This window comes from Haliotis rubra, unplaced genomic scaffold (assembly GCF_003918875.1).
Source record: "Haliotis rubra isolate DU_JTF1 unplaced genomic scaffold, ASM391887v1 Scf97, whole genome shotgun sequence".
Lineage (NCBI taxonomy): Eukaryota > Metazoa > Mollusca > Gastropoda > Lepetellida > Haliotidae > Haliotis > Haliotis rubra.
The window spans coordinates 1,682,321-1,702,112 of NW_025767712.1; the positions used below are offsets into that span (position 1 = coordinate 1,682,321).

The 19,792-nt window shown below is 41.6% G+C and overlaps 1 protein-coding gene and 1 long non-coding RNA gene across 2 annotated transcripts; one reads left to right on the plus strand and one right to left on the minus strand.

Moving 5' to 3' along the window:
* The first annotated feature begins 3,837 nt into the window (after positions 1-3,837).
* On the plus strand, positions 3,838-10,146 carry LOC124265253. Its single transcript, XR_006895395.1, has 3 exons — positions 3,838-3,851; positions 8,572-8,579; positions 9,991-10,146. It is a non-coding gene; the product is annotated as an uncharacterized LOC124265253 (long non-coding RNA).
* Positions 3,996-19,651, minus strand: LOC124265252 (GTPase IMAP family member 7-like). The gene is made up of 5 exons (XM_046700040.1): positions 19,581-19,651; positions 19,119-19,166; positions 17,211-17,318; positions 9,277-9,399; positions 3,996-5,557 (listed from the first exon to the last, which is right to left on the minus strand). Coding segments are annotated over exons 2-5 (1,410 nt in total). The 5' UTR covers positions 19,120-19,166; positions 19,581-19,651; the 3' UTR covers positions 3,996-4,379.
* Between the last annotated feature and the right edge of the window lie 141 nt (positions 19,652-19,792).

The following is a 19,792-nucleotide window of genomic DNA, read 5'->3' on the forward strand; positions in this document are numbered from 1 at the left end:
GAATGTCACAGCAGGCCAGCTGTCGGACATAAGACCTCTTCCTTCGAGAAAAGAAGTTGAGGCACAGAAAACAGCATCGCAGACGATTCAACAGATGCAGAACTTAGACCCGGGGGAGTTCATGACGCAGTTTACCAACATTATAATGGCTATGATGGAGCAGAGATTCCAGCAAGAATCAAGGAAGACACAACAGTCTGCCGACATCGTGCGCAAACCACTGGTCTGCGCGAATCTACACCCTTCAGAGCTACAACTGCAGTTGACGTTGGCGAACACACTCCTCCACGAAGGGCTCCACAACCGGACAACTCCATCATACTACAAGATGATATGCAGTCAACGTTCACGAACCTCTAAGAAGCCGATCCAGATCGAGATCACCCCGCAGACGTTCGCGAAGGCACAGCTCACCACAGGGAGGTTCGCGAAAAGGTTCCAGAGAGAGACTTTCACAAAGGGAACGCTCCCACGACAGACGTTCGCACAGGGAGGAATCATCAGCTGCAGGTTCGCAAACCAAGGATGAAGGCAGAGATGAGCCTGCATGCCGTGAGTTGTCTGTTGCAGTTGAGATGAATAATTCTGGTGATGACTGGAGTTCGTTACAGGGGCAGTCAGCTTTTACGGGCGCTAAAAAGAAGACGACTACCTCGCAGCCTCTCTTAAGAAGTAGACGTCATCCTCCACGTCGCAGATGAAGGCAACTGCAGCTATGGGGAAGTCGGTGCGTCCTAAGAAGTCGTCCCAGCATAGATCGTTCAGTGAAGACACTCTACCCCTTGACGAGATAGACGTCTTCGGTGATCCGCCGATACTTCTACCTGAAGTACCGATGAGGGTGACGATTTCTTCAACATATATGACTAGATCTTCACCTGCAACGATCATAACTTGCCAGATATCTGATGATCTACCTCCAGCATCTCAACGCAGTGAACCAGGGGTACTCAACACTTCAGCGTTTGCGAACGCTACGTCTTAAGACAACCCAGAACTTCGACCCTGGCGAGTTTATGACACAGTTCACCAACCAGATGATGTCCATGATGGAGCGGAGGTTCGCGGAAGAAGCACATGCTCGGCGAAGCCTCTTAGCTGCAGGAGGGTTCGTGAACCCTCAGATCTGCGTGAAGATACAGGCCTCAGTCAACCCTCTACACAGACATCGGCAGTGAGAGATAACGTTCGCGAATGTACACCTCTGCGAACGTTCACTCAACAATCTACTTCTGTGAACCCTCAGTCATCTGCAGAGAGATCTTCAGACTCCAGACGCAGCAGAGCAGCGAGTTTGGACATCATCATCTTCAAGTCGCTCCAGATCTAGATCTCGCAGACGTTCGCGAAGCTATTCACTACATCATAGAGGTTCGCGAAGCTCACACCACAGAGCATCGCATGATCATAGATCATCCTACAATGGCAGCCTGCAGAGCAGACGTTCGCGAAAGCACAGCTCTCATTATTCGAAGTCACGAAGTAATGAATCGGCAGGGGAAGGTTCACGAAGGCACAGCTCTCCTTCCAAGGGTTCGCGAAAGGATGATGAGTCATCTAGAGGTTCGCTAACTCATCTTTCCCAAGATAAAGGTTCGCAAAGAGGGAAATCATCTGAGAAGGGTTCGCGAAAGGACAGCACACGAGGGAATGCAGATTCACAGGCATATGTACAGCGCAGTATCAGCTCTATTCAACAACCACTACAGGAGCAACAAGAAGACCTTGTGTTTCCTGATCCAGAGATTACAGCTGAATAGCTAACGGCCTGAATCTGCAGTCACCATCTAAAGATACAGACGACATCCTCTCCTATCAGATGCATGATGACAAACAAACGCAGACATCTACAGGGTTTGCGAATCCAAGGTTTAAGAACCTTAGGTCAACAGGCAGAATGTTTACGTAAACTCAACAAAAAGATCTACAACATGTGCGATCTCTACAGTTTGCAGCCTGCTCAACTCTACAACCGGTATGAACCTTACACCTGTATAGGTTCAGTTTTAAACGACAACCTACTTGATGAAAGAATCCCTTCATCTACACGGATGCGGAGATATATACTGGGTAGCAGATGGCCTGCGGAAATTGTCGTTCACTCACTCACTCCAACCCATCTGAGACGTACTGCATATATGCTGATGACTGTGACTTCAAGATGATATCACCTATCAAGCTGATATATCAAGTTTTGCAGATATACGTCTCGACAGCCTACTTCGTCATGCTGGCTTATATTATCTACAGTGGGAAGAGGTGATTTATATCACTGAACAAGAATTTACGCCTGGATCAACCCTTATTCAAGAGGTTTATGTGAGCGGCGTAGAGGTACGTGCGCTTTTACTCAACCAAGACTGGTGACGTCACGCTCGGAAGTTGATTGGTCCACGTCAGACAACGCCTCCCACTGACAGGGCAAGCAGCAGAAAGTTTACTGACTTGTAAACAAAGATGCGGTACGGGGGGATTACTTCATCGACAGCCATGTAAACAGTATACAACTACGGCCTGTTATCATCTGGGGAATCTGATAGATGTCTACCCTTTACAGCAGCATAAACAAGATATATTTTGGAAGTTGTTGCTGAGGAAAGTCGGCATGAGTGCCTGTCCCCGGCGAGGCTACACTGCACCCAGCTGTGCTATAAATAAACAACGCTTCGCAGTATGCTGATCAGCACAGATCGCCTCCGTATAGAGGGGAAGAATGATGTATCATCACTGCAATCCATGTACCAGCGCTATCTACAATCCTCGGCCCAGAGGATGTAGAAGATTTATCATTGTGTCCAGTCAGAGCTCTGAAGATATATCTTCAAAGGACTAAGACAAGGAGGCAAAAAGTTCAAGCGCGCCTATTCATCCCGTTATCTACAGAGACAATGACAGAGGTCTCGAGAATGATATTGTTTTGGATGAGAGACGTCATACTGAGAGCCTATAAAGCAGCAGGACTAGAACCTCCTAGAGCTTCCAACCCACACGAAGTTAGAGCACTGGCGTCAACACTAGCTCTACATGGAAATTGCTCTATACCGACAATAATGGAGGGCTGCTTCTGGAAGTCGGACACGGTGTTTGCCAACCACTACCTCCGAGACATAGCCACTGAAGACGTCTGAGGCATTCACCAATTTGGGCCTCTCGTTGTAGCACAGCTACTAACGGTTCCTCAAAGGCGCTGAGTTGAAATCTCACCCTTTATCACGTTGACTTGTAGATGACTTTTACTAGGAAAAGTATTAGTTTGAAAGTCCATGCGCAAAGTCTAGGACAGACTAGCATGAGTGATTAAGATCCTGTGCGGGTAATAACCTTACCTGCACATAAAGGGATCGCAACTCATTTATGATAAAGACCTTATCATAATCCATGGGTTGTTATAAGATATCTAGTACAGGAGAATACTAGTATATCTATAACCACACGAATCAACATGATTCAACTTGTCTGAGATTGAAGTAAGACAAGGAGTGGACCCCCCGAGTTACTACGCAAGTTGGAAGAGTAGGACCACAGAAATGCCGTTTGCAGTTCCCATAGGGGGGATACAGGACGTATCTAAGGACAGCTGTTGAATCCATTGGCTTGACCCACTACCAATGCCAACGGATTCTATAAGCAAAGATCATGAGTCAGGATAAGGAAAAATATGTAATTTTTTAAGTAAAATTGATATTTTATACTTATCCTGACTCATGACGAACAAGCCCTCCCAGCCTCCCCGTTGAAGACACTTGAGATTTCACAGCAGATCCAAGTGCATGGGCAGAAAATCAGGAGAGTGACAAGTAAGGCGCGTCACATGACTGGTTTGCGCGGGAGAGGGCAAAGGGAGGTAACTCGTGGGTGAGTATTGTACGTCTGCTTCGGGAACTTCAAGGGATTCAAGTGTCCCACTACCATTCGAAAGGGAAAGGGAGATAAGCAAAGATCATGAGTCAGGATAAGTATAAAATATCAATTTTACTTAAATAATTACATTTTTTTTTTTCGTGTGAATTGACTTGCTTTTTTGCATGTGTAAATTCTGGGTGGTGCTACTGATGAACCAAGACATGCTCACCTTTTTGCGAACACATGGTATGATCACAGCTTGATAAAGATTCATACACAGATGATGTTTAGTCATATGGACTCCTTTTCTCATGAAAGATTATTACGTTTTATTGAAATTTTTTCATCGCTTATGTTTTCAGTGCAATGAAAGTAAAAGTATAATTACAAACTTATGCATTACAAATAAAATAATTTTCTATCTCAACCTTTAAGATTTCAGTAAGATAACAAATTCACAAAGTTATCTTAAAAAATGGCTGCTTGGTGGCAAAGACCTAATATTATCCCAAATGGATGTTTTACAACATCAAATGTCAACTTTCCTGGAACAGATTCAGAAAGTGTGGTATGATCTTAATTGCAGCCATTAATGTATGAAGAGTGGAGATGTCGCCATTTTGAATTTTCTCTCGTTCCTGCTCCCGAATAAACTGTTCTACTAATGCTTTTAAGTATATCAGCCGTTCCTTTTTCACCCTGTCTTCAGCTTGCTCCCTCTCTGCTTTAATTTTCGTGATGTTCTCCTCATCACGGGCCAATTCGATATGCATCCTCATTCGTTCTTCCCCCTTAGCATTTTGAATTTGCTGTTTTGTTTCTTCTGTTTTAACCAATATTTTCGCCTCCTTCTCCAACATATCAGCTAAAGTATTTTCTGTATCTGCGTCAGTTTGCCTCTCCTGTCTGATTGCCTCCCTTTCTTTCTTCATCGCCTCTACATCTTGGGGCGCTGCCTTCAGAAGTTCCTGGCAGAATTCTTTTTCCCTTTTCATCTTTTCTTCCACATCCTCTTTTAGCTGTTCTTGTACTACATCCTCATATATGTTCTCATATTCTTCCCTCTGTCTGCTATTGATTGTTTCCTTCATCAGTCCCTCTCCCTGCTGATACATTGTGGAAGAGAAAGGGGTTTTGTTTGTGGCCATCATCTCATCAATGCGAGAAAAAAGAGCCTTGACATCCGTTTCTTTCTCCTCATTTGTTCCTTTGTTGTTGAAGCAAAGATAACCGCCGCCTGCGCTTTCGATTAACTGCTTGAGGCACTCAGGGGCTTCCAAAAGTAACTCGGATACTTCGGTATTCGGGGTAATCTGATCCCTACATGTGAAGACAACAATCAAGTGCCTTGTCATGCCCTTCCCAAACATGCCTTCTATTTCTTTGAAAACTTTCTCTTCCTCGTCGGTGAATCTCTGCGTTAAGGTCGTGACCAACAGGAAGGCATGCGGGCCAGGTGAGGACACTCCAATGCTTTTCTTGATCTCAGTCTCCACCACATCTTTCTTCATATTCGTGTCAAGCAGACCTGGCGTGTCTACTAACTGAACCATTCGGCCAAAGCGTTCAGCGCATACATACTCGCATATCTTTGTGACAGATGCAAGCGATCTCTTGGAAGCAAAGTTCTCCTTATCTATTATCGTATTTGCTGTAGCGCTCTTCCCACCGCCAGTTCTACCAATCAACACCAACCTGAGATCCTCCTTTGTATCTGTAAATACACATAACATCTATGTTATTTCATATATATTTTTAATTCGGAGGGATAAAATACATGTCTGGGACCAAGCTGGTTCTAGGAAACTCACAGTATAAACCGCTCTTCCTGTCTTGATATGCTTTATAATCGGTTAAAATCTTTAAAGGGCCACTGATGCAGAGCAATTTCCGTGGACTGGTTGTTGCTTTTGTTATTGTTTTTCTCCCGTGAGTACCCGGATGATATCCCAGAATTCATGACTGGTTCATTACCCCTTCCTCCGCCACCCTCATGCGCAACTGATAGTATAGGTATAGACTGATCAAAGAAGATGAAATCTTTTTACTCGATAATCTTGATTTTGTTGTAAATTTATGTTGACTGCATGTGATGAATAATTTGGTTTCTTATAAAAAAATATTCATATATTCATATATTGATAAAAATGCTGATTTTGATGTACAATTTTGATTTCAAAGTAATGTTGACTTTATAAAAATGTTAACGTAAATGTATGTAAAATTTGATTTAAGAAATAGTTTGACCTTGAATTTGGTGAGAAGCCTGATATAATAGCATTGTTTGAAAGTAAGGCTAACTAAACACATGGAGAGTCTTGGGGAGAGTAGTGAGCTTGGGTTCACTACCAGTCAATCTGAATGTTTATTAAATGGCAATATCTTGCAAACAAATGAAAACATTTTAAGTTTAACCATCTGCCAGTGGTCAAAAAGTTTAGGACTGAAATAACGAAGTCAATGTTCATCTTTATATTTTGTCTTATAATCCTAATTAGTTTATTATCATATTTGTATGCATTTTAAAACTTAATAAAATGCACACGATCTGCTTATACTTAGTGAATTTATAACATGACTGTAATATCTAGACATCTTATAGATTGCCAACGTGTATCATATTTCACACACACACCCTTAGTGCGACCTAGTGTATGTTGTCTGTCTCATTACACTTCACGGCAAAAAAATGATTCTGTTGAATGCCATAACAAACAAATTAAAACAAAATGCAAATATTAAAATTTAAAACAGACTAAAGTTATAGCAACGATATCAGGCTATTACCTTGTTCGGGGAAATATCCATCAATATCCACATAAAGGAATGAGATGCCATTCATCTGCAGCTGACAAAGAATCCTGTTCCATGTCATGTGTCTTTTAGCAGTCTAATATGCGAAAAGGTGATCTATCGTTTCAGGTTTTTCACATTGGTATTATCCTATTGGTCCGCCATTCTTTAAAAAGTAATTTAGTTAGCCAATAATGAGCAATCAATCAATATATTGGCGGTTAATCCTTTGAAGGAAGGACGTTGTTTTTACAAAGAGACTTTACGACAGGGTGTATTCAGTATAGATTAGTAAATATACATCCATAAATACTACCTTTTGACAAATCCGCTGTGCAGGATAAGAGTAATTAATCAATCAACGTATTATCGGTTAATCCTTTGATCGATGTTTGTTTTGAAACTCAGCTGATAATTCCTCTTGCTGCACTTCCATGCGCATATTACATAAGATGTAATACATTTGCCACATCAGACCTCAATTTCTAATGATGAGTATTTACTCCAGACACAAGAAATGCCAAATGGGAACCTTTGTCGGGTAATCTGAGTGGTGTTATCACTAATTATACCTGTTATAAATTCATTAACTGACCATTAAGTGAATGATGACAAATAACCTGTAGGTTTACCACCAAACCAGGGTTACAGCAAGAGAGTAGTAATCGCCATATTGCATGCAAGTTTGATTGCCTGAAAAAAACCTTATGGGTCGACACTGTTTTGAGGATACGAACGGATCGAACTTCATTGTTGCATAAGAAATATATATAAGCATTTGCTGTGTACTTCGTTAAAAACTGTATATACCTTAGTACCTAAGTAAAATTTCAGATTTTATTTAGCAATGGCAAAGTGAGGTTGTTTAGTTTATGGATTCAAATGTATCAAATGTGTGTTTTTGATATCATAGCATATGTAATTGACATCATATTTTTACATGATTAAATATCGAGGTAAAAAACACAGAAATAGGATCAAATTGGATCAGTCACTATACCATCCAAACATTTGAAAATCTGCATAAGCGTACACTGCCTGGGATACTTTATTACAATCAGACAAGAACTGTAGGGGATATTTTCAAATAACGGCATCTTATGGGCATCCACCCTTATTATCATTGGGGGTCATTCTCACTTACCCAGCACCTTTTGTTTTTTAGCATAACTATTAATCCCCTAAGCTGCTGGGTGAACGAGAATGCCCTTTCCTAATGTCCCACTGATTAGATTGAAGAAATTCTGCCACAGTGGACAGCAGCCCAGTCCCTGTGTCCGTCACGGTCGAGGGAGCAGGGGCTGACCAATTTGCAGCTAGTTTTCGTAATTAGACTGTTGGCTGGAAACATTAATCGCTCTGCATCAGTGGCCCTTTAAATTCCAATCATATGGAATTTGGAAAAGCAAGTAAAAATTGCCACCAATGAAATATGTAGGCTTATTGTTATCCAAGCGAGGATTCAATGATTGTGATATCGAATGTGTGGCAAGTGAACGGTGTGTGTGGTCTGCATCAATGGGACTCGATTCCAGCTTAGGGACTGGACCGTTCATAATTTATCACTCTTTTTCTCTGTGTGTGTGTGTGTGTGAGGGGGTGGGGGTGTATGATGATTTTTATGGGGCAGCATGCAGAATGTGAATGACCCTTTCCCCTTAAATATATGTACAAAGTATATAGGATGTCGTTTACAAAAATCAATGAAACCCCTACAACTTCATGTGTACAAATTTGATGACACACCCACACACACACCCACACCCTTCCCCAGGTCTCTTATATCTCTAAAATTGCACCCGGTGGCGTATAGACATGGCCATTGTAACATTGTGATAAGCAACAAAAACAATCTGTATCACACTTACATAATCAGATTCAGGCGAAATATATTAACCATCTGAATACACCTAAACAGCCCGCATCATATAGGAGCAAAGGAGGTCAACACGGGTCTCGTGGGCCAATACAGGATTTCATTCCGTTTTACACCATTTAAAATTGATTTGTCATATTCTTTTAGACAATAAGAATTTATAGAAGCAATGAATCAAAGTAACACAAAATCCCAGCCATGAACTTCCATTAAACCTCCCCTGTACATACAACTGTGAAGATCCGAGTTAGAACTGATCTTCAGCAACCCATGCCTGTCACAAGAGGCGACAAACGGGATCGGGTGGTCAGTCTCGCTGCCTTGCTTGATGCATGTCATCGTATCCCAGTTGTGCAGACCAATGCTCATGATGTCAATCGGGCAGCGGGGTAGCCTAGTGGTAAAGCGTTCGCTCATCACGCCAAAAACCCGGGTTCGATTCCCCACGTGGGTACAATGTGTTAAGCCCATTCCCCGCCGCAATATTGCTGGAATATTGCTGAAAGTGGCGTAAAACCAAATTCACTCACTCATTCCCTCGTGATGTCAATCACTGGATTGTCTGGTAGAGGCTCGATTATTTTAAAGACTGACATCGTATATCTTGGAGATTGCTGAGTACAGCGTTAAACGAGCAAAAACATTGCTGGTACTGGCAAGGAATTAACGGATTTGGACTGATTGAGATGTGTTTGTTTAATGAGGAAGACGCTCTACCCTGTACACCTCATTTACGGCTTGAAAATGATATCGAAAATACCAACCCTTTTTAACAAAGTCTCGTGGAACTGGGCCCACAAAAGGCTTCAACTCCGCCTTCTTGCATTTCAAACAATGGCGAATGTTCGGATCTAGTGGCGAATTGCACTTCTGGCATGATGGTGGAGCTGAAAGATAATAACTAGCTATTTATGTTTTCATTATCATCGGAAAAAAACAACGGGATATACGGACGTTTACAAATTTATCAATACCAGCGTTGATTAATAATCCATTTTAAGTATTAGATATACCCACACTTACCTCGGTGTGTCGCTCAATACCCCTACTGTTTGAGTCGTGTGGGCGCCTCGGAGGCCACACGACTCAAACAGTAGGGTATTGAGCGACACACCGAGGTAAGTGTGGGTACATCTGACTTATACCTCACTTCTGGTCGAGTTACGAGTTTACTATAACACTTTATATTCTAAGAATGACAAAAATGTATTTGTTTTCCATCTGTTTCATTTATTTTTAGCCCACTGGTTAAGACCCTCAAATGTCCCGCGTCTATAGTCTGTTTGCAGTGAAGACGTATCGATCAATTTCACTTTAAACGAAAAAGTAATCAAATAAAGTGAAATTAAGATTGCGAATCTCATAATTTGACCTTGCCAAATGAACATCTCAGAATTATATTCAACTTAGAATAAAATTTGTTTAACAAATGATCATAGTTTCAAATCAATATTATTGGTTTGTATTATAATTTTAAGGGGGTAAGCGCAGTAGTTGGAACAGTGAAACAAATGCCCGTGCGGTACGTAATGAGCGTTAACTTCGACCAAACCTACATGTTCTCGGTGTTTCATTTAATGCGCATACCCCCTTGTAATACAAACCAATAACAGCGCTTTGAAACTATGATCGTTTGTTAAACAACTTTTATCCTAAGCTGAATATAATTATGAGATTTAAATGTTCATTAGGCAAGGTAAAATTATGGGATTTGCAATCTTAGTTTCACTTTATTTGATTTACTTTTTTAAAGTGATATTCATCGGTACGTTTTCACTGCAAACAGACTATAAGCAGTCGATTGCACGTGCATGCACGGGCTTGCACGATTTCACACGATTTTAAAAACCAGATCGGGCGCGAGAATGATTTCAAGTAGCCCAAAATATGCGCAATATTACTGATAATTGACAATTGTATGGGCAGACCAATGCGCATGCGTTCTCTACTCGCATGTGGCATAGAAAACATTTGGAAAATCACACGTTCGTCGGCCATGGATGCTGAAGAGTGGACAGAGGATTTTCTTTCTCAAATTGACAGTTCGTTAGCGTCACATTTCGACCTGGATGATAAGGAAGATTTTAAGTTAACGACTGATCAAGACAACCGCCGTTTTGGTGAGCTCGTCAATGAAAATGAATTTCGACAATTTGAGAAAAAGTGTAGGTGTATCATTGATACACCTACATTTTTGACAGGTGTACGGGTCAATACACCTACACTTTTAACAAAGGAAACAATGGTAACGAGACCGGAAGTGGGGTATAATCGTTGATACACACTGCCTTTCAGAAGGTGAGGTGAAATTGGGTTTTACGTCGTGCTTGAGAATATTTCACTCATATGACGATGTGCATGCATGTGTATGTATATGTGTGGCTGCTTGTACAAGCCCAGACTGAAGCTGGTTTTATAGTGCTAGCCCACTGAGATACCATGCCGCAGTGAAGCATGAATACCCCACTCAGACACATTATACTGACTCCGAGCCGACCAGTCCTTGTTGTACCCATTAATGCCGAGCGCCAGGCAGGGACCAACAAGTACCATATTTTAACGTCTTTTGGTTTGACGCGCTCGGGGATCGAACCCGCGACCTTCCGCTCTCCGGGCAGACGCTCTAACCACTACACCACGGAGGCGATCGCCTTTCAGAAAGTGGTCAAATGCAACGAATGTTATATTTTGGATAACACTTTTGAAGTAGAGTAAAGTAAAATTCAAATTCTAGTACTTTTATTCAGTTGAATCCGAGATTCGAACACGCACTCTTAATGTGAAGCACTTAATCCTCAGCAGGCAAGGTCAGAGATCAAACCTACATAGCCAGGATAGCTTTCACACAGGTGATAGTTTAAATCACAAGGTATATTTGTTATCGTAATGCAAACAATTGACATCAAGGTATGTTTTGCCACTGACGGGGTCACATAAACCTATATACCCTTTAGATAGTGCTTAGAACCCGTCACTGACAACTTGGGCTTTCACAGATCATGTACTTTGTGTACCCTCTTGATACCTATAAATTGGCACATTTGAGCACGTTCTGAAAAGGCATTGTGTATCCATAGCGTTCGTGCCAATTAACACGCATCAAAGATGTACACAAAGTACGTGATCTGGATGGAGTGAGTTAGTTTAATTTTACACCGCTTTTAGCAATATTCCAGCAATATCACGGAGGGGGACACGAGAAATGGGGATCTGGATAAAAGATTAAACCGAAAATCAGCCATCTCAGAAGACATAACCCACTGTCCTAATCACAACATCAAATGGGATGATGTTGAAATTTTATCAAAAATCCTCCAGGACTTCACCAAAAGAAAACTGGCAGAAGCAGTTCAAATCCGCCAAAACAAGCCCTCAATCAACAGAGACCAAGGATACCTCATTCCATCTGCCTACAATGAACTGATAAAAACTACAGAACAGAGCACTCCAGCCATCATTGCTACTGCATTTTTACCTATTCCATTGTTGCTGTTGTTAATCCCATTGATGCATTCCTTCATGTTGTCTTACTTAATCCCTGTCACATGTATATAAGTCGGATGTGTCCCGTATTACTATACTCTTGCTTGACAACGGTATAGGAAGCTATACCGAAACGTCGCATCATAATAAAATAAAGAAGTTGTTATCCTTAAAGTATTTACTTTTCTTATAATTGTATTCAAAAAGTAACTACGCTTACGGTTGAAATGAACACAAATCACTATGGAAATCCCAAATACATTGGCAGCAGAAAGTCAAAGGCAACGCGTTGCATTATATTGTTCTCCCAACTTCCTGTCGAAAATGTTTTGATTTTGGCACATGAAACTCATTTAACAGGTAATTTGGGTGTGGACAAACATCAAACAGAACTTTGTCCCATCACTTTTGGCCCAATTTGTTTCATGATGCGCTTGAATTTTGCAAAACCTGCCATGTAAGCCAGGTGGTTACAAACCAAATCAAGAAATACCATCCTCACCATTGAAACGTTTTCGAGCTTTTTCTCAGCAGGGCCATCGTTGATTGCTTACTATCATGTGTGTTTTGACGAGGTTTCAATTGTAATATTGAATCCATTACGGGATATTACAGCTTAGGTCACCAAAGCTTTGGTGAAGTTCGTCCCTCTATTTGGTTTGCCAAGGCTATACCAACAGTTCATGGCTCCAATTTCATGTCAGGTGTATTCCGGTCTATGCATCAGTTGGGCATTACTCAGGTTAAGTCCATTGCATATCATCTTGAAACACAGGAGGATCTGGAAATATTTCCTCAGTTACGCAATTCTTAAGTTGTACTTAACTTGAATGGTAAGCTAGGTCATTTATCAAGAGTTCGTTCACTTGGTTTATACCTGGCTCTACAGATATATAGTGTCATGATGTCGATGATGACGCTGCGCCTGGGAAACAATTACCGAATGAATCCAGTCAAGCTTGAAGCCTTGACGAAGGAAAGTCAATACATGCTGGACACTGACATTCAACCTAGTCAAAGTGACTGGAATTCACCTTGTATTCCAAAACCTGGTTGGAGTTACAGATACTGTACCGACATGCAATATGAGAAAGATGCTTCTAAAAACTCTTACTCAGTACCAAGATTCGATGACTGTATTGACAGAATCGCTCAAACCAAGTTGGTCAGCAAGTTTGCCTTAACGAATGTGTATTGGCAGATTCTAGTGATGGATCGTGCCAAGCGGGTTTCGTGATTCCAGATGGGCTGTATTAATACACAGTTTGGGCTCACTCATTCAATGGAATGGGAGCACCACCTGAAGAGGATCGTGCATTCTTCTTCTTCTTCTTCTTCTTCTTCTTCTTCTTCTTCAAATACAATTGCCATGTCAAAGGCCAAGGTCAGGAACAGCTGATTCAAGCGAAGGGGTAATCAATTTTCGAAATTGTCTGTTCCCTAAAGCGAACAGGAACTTATGAAAATTTCTTGACAATTCTGGTTACTACCAGACACATGTCACAATTTCTCACATTAATTTGCTGGTCTACTTGAGATGTCATGTGAGATGAGACGCAAGGGTAAACTACCCTCATATACCTTAGAAAAAGAATCCAGAAAATTCTCCAAATCCCAGGGCGAGAACATAGGGTGGCATTACTCTGTAGTACCTTCCAGAACTGTCAAAATATAGAACCCCACTGCCCTCACTGAATATCACATGTACAGTGTATTACACGTGGAACATTGCTACACAATAAATATCACTGTCACATGAAACCTATCTACAGTGGGTCTGTCATATCGATTGGAGTCCCTGCACAATCAGTGATAACGCTATCGTAGTGTACCGAGAATTACTGTTCAGAACTCAGTCTTTGTTTGCTAACATGCCACAGGAGCACTGCTGTTCTAGGCCAGACAATAAAGACTAACAGTTTCATGTAATGTATGTGTGTGGCGGGGCTACCATAGGGCGGTACGTCTGTACCTTTTTTCGCGAACACCAGGCCCCGATTTCTCGAAACAAACTTAAGTTTTTACTCAAATTTCAAACTGAGTTGGACAATTTGAAACAGATGAATTTTTAACTCAACTGCATTTTTTGAATAAAAAAGCCCAAAACAACTTAAGTAATCTGTCCACCAAACTCAAATTGTCTGCTATGTTTGAGTTTAATATCGATTTTAGTTCATTCTTGGAAATGCATTTTCTCAAATTTGAGTAAAAACTCCAACTTAAGTCGAAACTCAGACTTAAGTTTGTTTCGAGAAATCGGGGCCAGGTGTCCTAACTAATTTTGCATGATCTATTCATATATACTGAGTCAAAAAAGAAACTTCACAAAATGTAATTTGAAAAATAATGAATAATTTTTCTCTGATGATACATCTATGTATCCGAAATGGGATCCCTATCTTTCGACTCTAGAAAAACGTTAGCAAAACCCACTCAAATCCATCCATTCCTCGTGCAAATGACGTTAGTGCCAAATCAGGTTTTGCACGTGCAGTCGATCACGTGATCTTCGCATCGAAGTTTTCCTCATATGTACGTGTTTGCATTGGCCCCAAGAATTGAAAAAAACACTTTTAAACCACAGTTCTAACGGTACTTGAAATGCCACGATTGTCAAATGTGCAACGTGAACGTGCCGTTGGCATGTTGCAAGCGGGAAAATCAGTTATTGACGTCACAAGAGCAATGGGATGCAGCCGTCGTACTGTGTATGACATGCGAGGTCGTCTACAACAAACTGGCACCACTTCTGATCGCCCAAGGTCGGGTCGTCCACGTGTGACGTCACGAGCAGAAGACCGTCAAATCGTCCTACGTCACCTACGTGACAGATTTCTGCTGGCTACACGAACCAGGGCTGAGATGTTTAGAGGTCGACTGTCCTCACAGACCATTCGAAATCGGTTGCGGGCTGCCAATCTCCATTCTCGACGTCCATATCGTGGGCCAATATTGACGCTGTTTCATCAACGTCAACGTCTGCTGTGGGCCCAACGTCACCTCCGATGGACCCAGAGAGACTGGAATCGAGTCGTCTTTAGCGATGAATCCAGGTTTACTCTCAGATTCGCGGACGGCAGGCATAGAGTCTGGAGACGACGTCGTGAACGGTATGCCCAATGTTGTGTACAGGAAGTCGACAGATTCGGGGGCGGAAGTTGCATGGTGTGGGGTGCTTTCTGTGGGAACAACCGTTCCCGACTTCTGGTCATCCGTGGAAACCTCACAGCTGCTGCTTACCGCGACCAGGTGCTCACCCCTGAACTCGTTCCTTTCATGGCGGCTCATGGCCCAGGTCTACAGTTCCAGTATGATAATGCTCTGCCGCATACCGCGATGTTGACACGAAATTTCCTTCAAAACGCTGGATTCAACGTCATGGACTGGCCATCGAGGTCCCCTGACCTTATTCCAATAGAGCACGTTTGGGATGCACATGGGAGGAGGCTTCGTGGTCTTAGGAACCAACCTCAGAATTTGCAGGAACTTGGCGCTGCCTTGCAAGAGCAATGGCGCAGAATCCCCAACCACGTGTTCACAAGCATCAGGCAGTCGATGAGGAGACGGTGTTTGGCAGTGGTGAATGCGCGGGGCGGCCATACACGATATTGAACTGAGAAATTTCGCATTTTTATTCTTGTGACTTGACATTCTGTATACCCATGTTTTGGAACGGCGGTGTAGCCTAATGGAACTGATTATGGCACTGTCAGTGTATCGAGTACATCACACAGATCTCAGCAATGAAATAATAACAATTTAACCATCTTACCATCTCTTGTTCTTTTATAGTGCCCTGAAGAAAGAATGTGAAGTTTCTTTTTTGACTCAAGTTTTCTTCTCTAGTTTGCCCTTTGGAACCGTTCATGATTTATGGCCTGGGGTGTTGGGTATGTGCGTGTGTGTGATGATGATTTTAAAGGGGGGTTACCAATTTGGTTCTGGGAGGTAGGGGAGCAATCAAGTTTGTACCATAAATTGGGGCATGCAGGGGGGTCACTTACTTTATACATTAACTTTAGGGGGGATTATCCACATCGTACATGCTTCCGCATAAAAATCATCATCATCATCAACCCACCGCACCCCTCCCCCCGTCCATAAATTATGAACGATCCCTTTCTCTATAGTATCTGCAATATCAGAATAACCTCGACTGGTTATTCACTGGTTTCTGCGTTATAATTAAAGGTAACAACATCCTGATTATTTTATACTGGTATGTCGACTATTTTCTTTCACTCGGGGGAGTTTAACCCTTAGATACCTTACTATGCTGAAATATCGTCATATAACCATCAAATAACCATATGTAAAGGGGTACATGGACTTTTATAAATAACGATCTTGACGGGAGAATAAGCCAAACTGGACAAAAGTTAAGTCAACAAACTGTATATTATTTGTTTGTAAACTCATAATAACAATTACCTGAATCACACAAATATAATGTCTCAGTTTCGACCTCGACATAATTCAGTGTGTAATTCATGCAACCATTAATGAACGACTGATTTGGCCTTTGGCCCATATTCACAACATGCTTGTTAGTTTACAGTATCGATTAGCTTACCGATGATCAATATTTGTTGAAGTTAAAATAAGTTCATCATTCACATCATCTAATCGTCAGTCACATGTTGTAAATAACGGAGCTCATTGGTTACAGGTTCAGAGCTAAATTACATTGAAAACAGCATGAGGCATATGAGGTAGTTCACTTGTAGTTGACCTTCATTATCGATCAGATTGTCTTCACATGGTGGTGGCATTTTCTTTTATGTAAATGCACGTGATGTGAGAAGTGGAATTTGATTGGTCAGTAGGATGGACAATGTAAGGAACATAACACGTAATAGCCACTTCTGGCAGTAGGGACCAGCTAAGAAAATCAAGCCTAGTTCGGCAAGGTTGGAAAGTGGCGATATGAGCTGCTTAACGCCCTACCCAAATACAATATTATGGAATCCTAGAAGGCACATTGTCGAGTTGTCGCCCTCACAAAAACAAGCAAAAAGTGGCCAAATTTACCAAAGCGCGACAATGCGACAACACCACGTTTTGGCCATTTGTCGCATTGTCCCTTTGTCGCATTGTCGCGCTTTAATCAATATTTTATTATTCACCCAAAGAGCGACAATGTGACAGAGTGACAATGTCCCTTCTAGGATTCCATACAATATGGATACCGTTACTTTCATTCAACGTTACTTACCTAGAACAGGATTTTGAGGCCTATTATCCACTATCCTTGCCGTTCCACAGCTTGCACAAACTGCGTCATTTCTATCATTATTATGGAAGCACTTTCTGCAGACCCACACTGGAATATATGGACATTGTATAATTGCCATATTAAATCATCATAATTACAAATCAGGGAGGTCTGAAATGATCGTTCAAAACATATATAGATCTAGATCGATGTATATGATATAGACCTTTGAATTTTTAATGTTAATTATGATTATAAATTAGAATATTGATTTTATGATTATAGGTTCAGGTTTTAAGGTATTATGTTAAACCATCTACAAGAACATAATGAAAATATAACGTGCTGCAATGAAATTACGATAGTGTATGATGGAAAATTAACTTAGAATCTTGAAAGTTCAATATACTACATTTCGAATATTCATTTAAAGCAGTGTGTACTTGCTAACGGTTTATATGACATGTTCCCGTTACGTGCAAGTATATTACCCCGGTGTCCTCCCAAAACGCCTATACATGCCTAAACAGGTTTTGCCGAACGCTTTTGTTCTTGATAAAATGATCACTGATGCGCGATAATCCCTTAAACAATTCAAGAGACAACTCCCAGCACTGCAAGACGATCATCCATGGCACGATACAGCTTCTTTCTGGGGCGTCTGGAACCGCCATTCTGCAGCTGAGAAATTGTGATTTCCACTCTGGAGTTCTTTTTTAGAAGGTCCACAAACTTGAACAAGCTGGGCAACCTGTCTTACAACATTTCCAATGAACTCGGTCCCTTTTTGTGTTCTTAACCCTAAACTTGTGACCTAGATAGATTAAGTGTCTACTTCCCCGTGAATTGACTGACTGACTGAGTGAGTTTGGTTTTACGCCGCTTTTAGCAATATTCCAGCAACATCACGGCGGGGGACACCAGAAATGGGCTTCACACATTGTACCCATGTGGGGATTCGAACCCGGGTCTTCGGCGTGACGAGCCAACGCTTTAACCACTAGGCTACCCCACCGCCGCTACCCTTGAATTGGGAAGGAACTGAATGTTAACTTGTGCGTTTGCCATTTTGCAATGAGGAAACTATGTCTACATTCTTTATATATCGATACAGTGATAGAAATAATCATTTGAATAAGTTTCACTCAATTTAGCTAATATAATTCGAGTTCACTCAATCGAGTACACTAATTACCGAGTTCGAACTCAGTCTGCCAAACTACTCACTGAAACACACTATAGCCGGCAAACGAGCGGCCGTTACTCTTAATCCGTGATCATCACTGTGTCCTCCCATAGGACCGGCGTCTGCAGTGGGAAGGGGGGAGGCTGGTGGGACTGGACTGCCTCATAGGACCGGCGTCTGTAGGGGAAGGGGAAGGCTGGTGGGACTGGACTGCCTCATAGGCCTAAATAGGCCGGACTCATTGTGCCACATTGTATTAAACAATTTTTCTTCTTTCTTTCTTTCTTTCCTAATTTCTCCCCACAAGGTGCTAAAGCACAGTTAGGTGATGTGGGTATGTCATGCTTGGATGATTATGTGGGTATTAATCGGTTTAAGAAATTAGACGATCTGGGTGTACTCCATCATCACATCAGCTGTCCGGCAAAGCGAGGTATATAACCGCCTAAACACCCTCACCTTATAACAACAAAGTTCACAGTTGAATGCACACCCAATCCCTTGCCTGTTTCCTTTTTCATTTTAATGGAATAACCCCAAGAATATTTATAGCCGGATGTTGGGGAAAACAGGTCTTTGGGGTGCGAAATGGGATCATGATAAGGATCCCGGCACGACAATGCAGAGCAAATTGCGTCGTCTTTAACGTCCTGTCCTTTGAGTTCCAACTGCAGACGATACATATTGATGAGAAAATATAAAAGTAAATCGTTGAGGCTTACTTTTGTTCCAATGAAATCCAGCTGAATATATCTGGTAATGTCACTCTTCTGAAACATACATGAAAAGCTGTATGCCTAACATACATATATTCAAATGTCTAAAACAATGTCCTCTTCCTGGTCTGTATTGTGGGTGGTTATTCCAACATTAATTCGATTTTATCACGTCGTGCTGTAAAGAGTGCCATGGTATTTTACACGTTTACAAATTTGATGAATCCCACGAGCACGGGAATGGTGCTGGGACATTAAGAAAATATTCAAGACGAATTATGATTAAGTTTTTCGATAACTGGTTGATGGTACATATCACTGCAAAGCGAACATCGCCACGTCGAGGGACTACTTTTCATACATAGATACAAAGTTAAGCAATTTTTCATACCCTTGTAAAATTTGTTAAAAAGATACAAAAGCTGTTCATTTATATAGTAAGCAAAAAGCAGCTATGTGAAATTTTACCTATAAGTGGCTGATTTGTCTGTGGCGTGGCTTGCGACCTGATCCGTTAGGTTCGTGCAAATGCAGACAACGCAGCTCTGTTATCGCAAATATATATGGTGCAGTGTTATGGACATATTCGCGAATTGGCAGTCTCGACAAACTGTAGATGCAGTGGGGAATCCGAGTGGTTAAAGCGTTCGCTCGTCACGTCGAAGACCCGGGTTCGATTC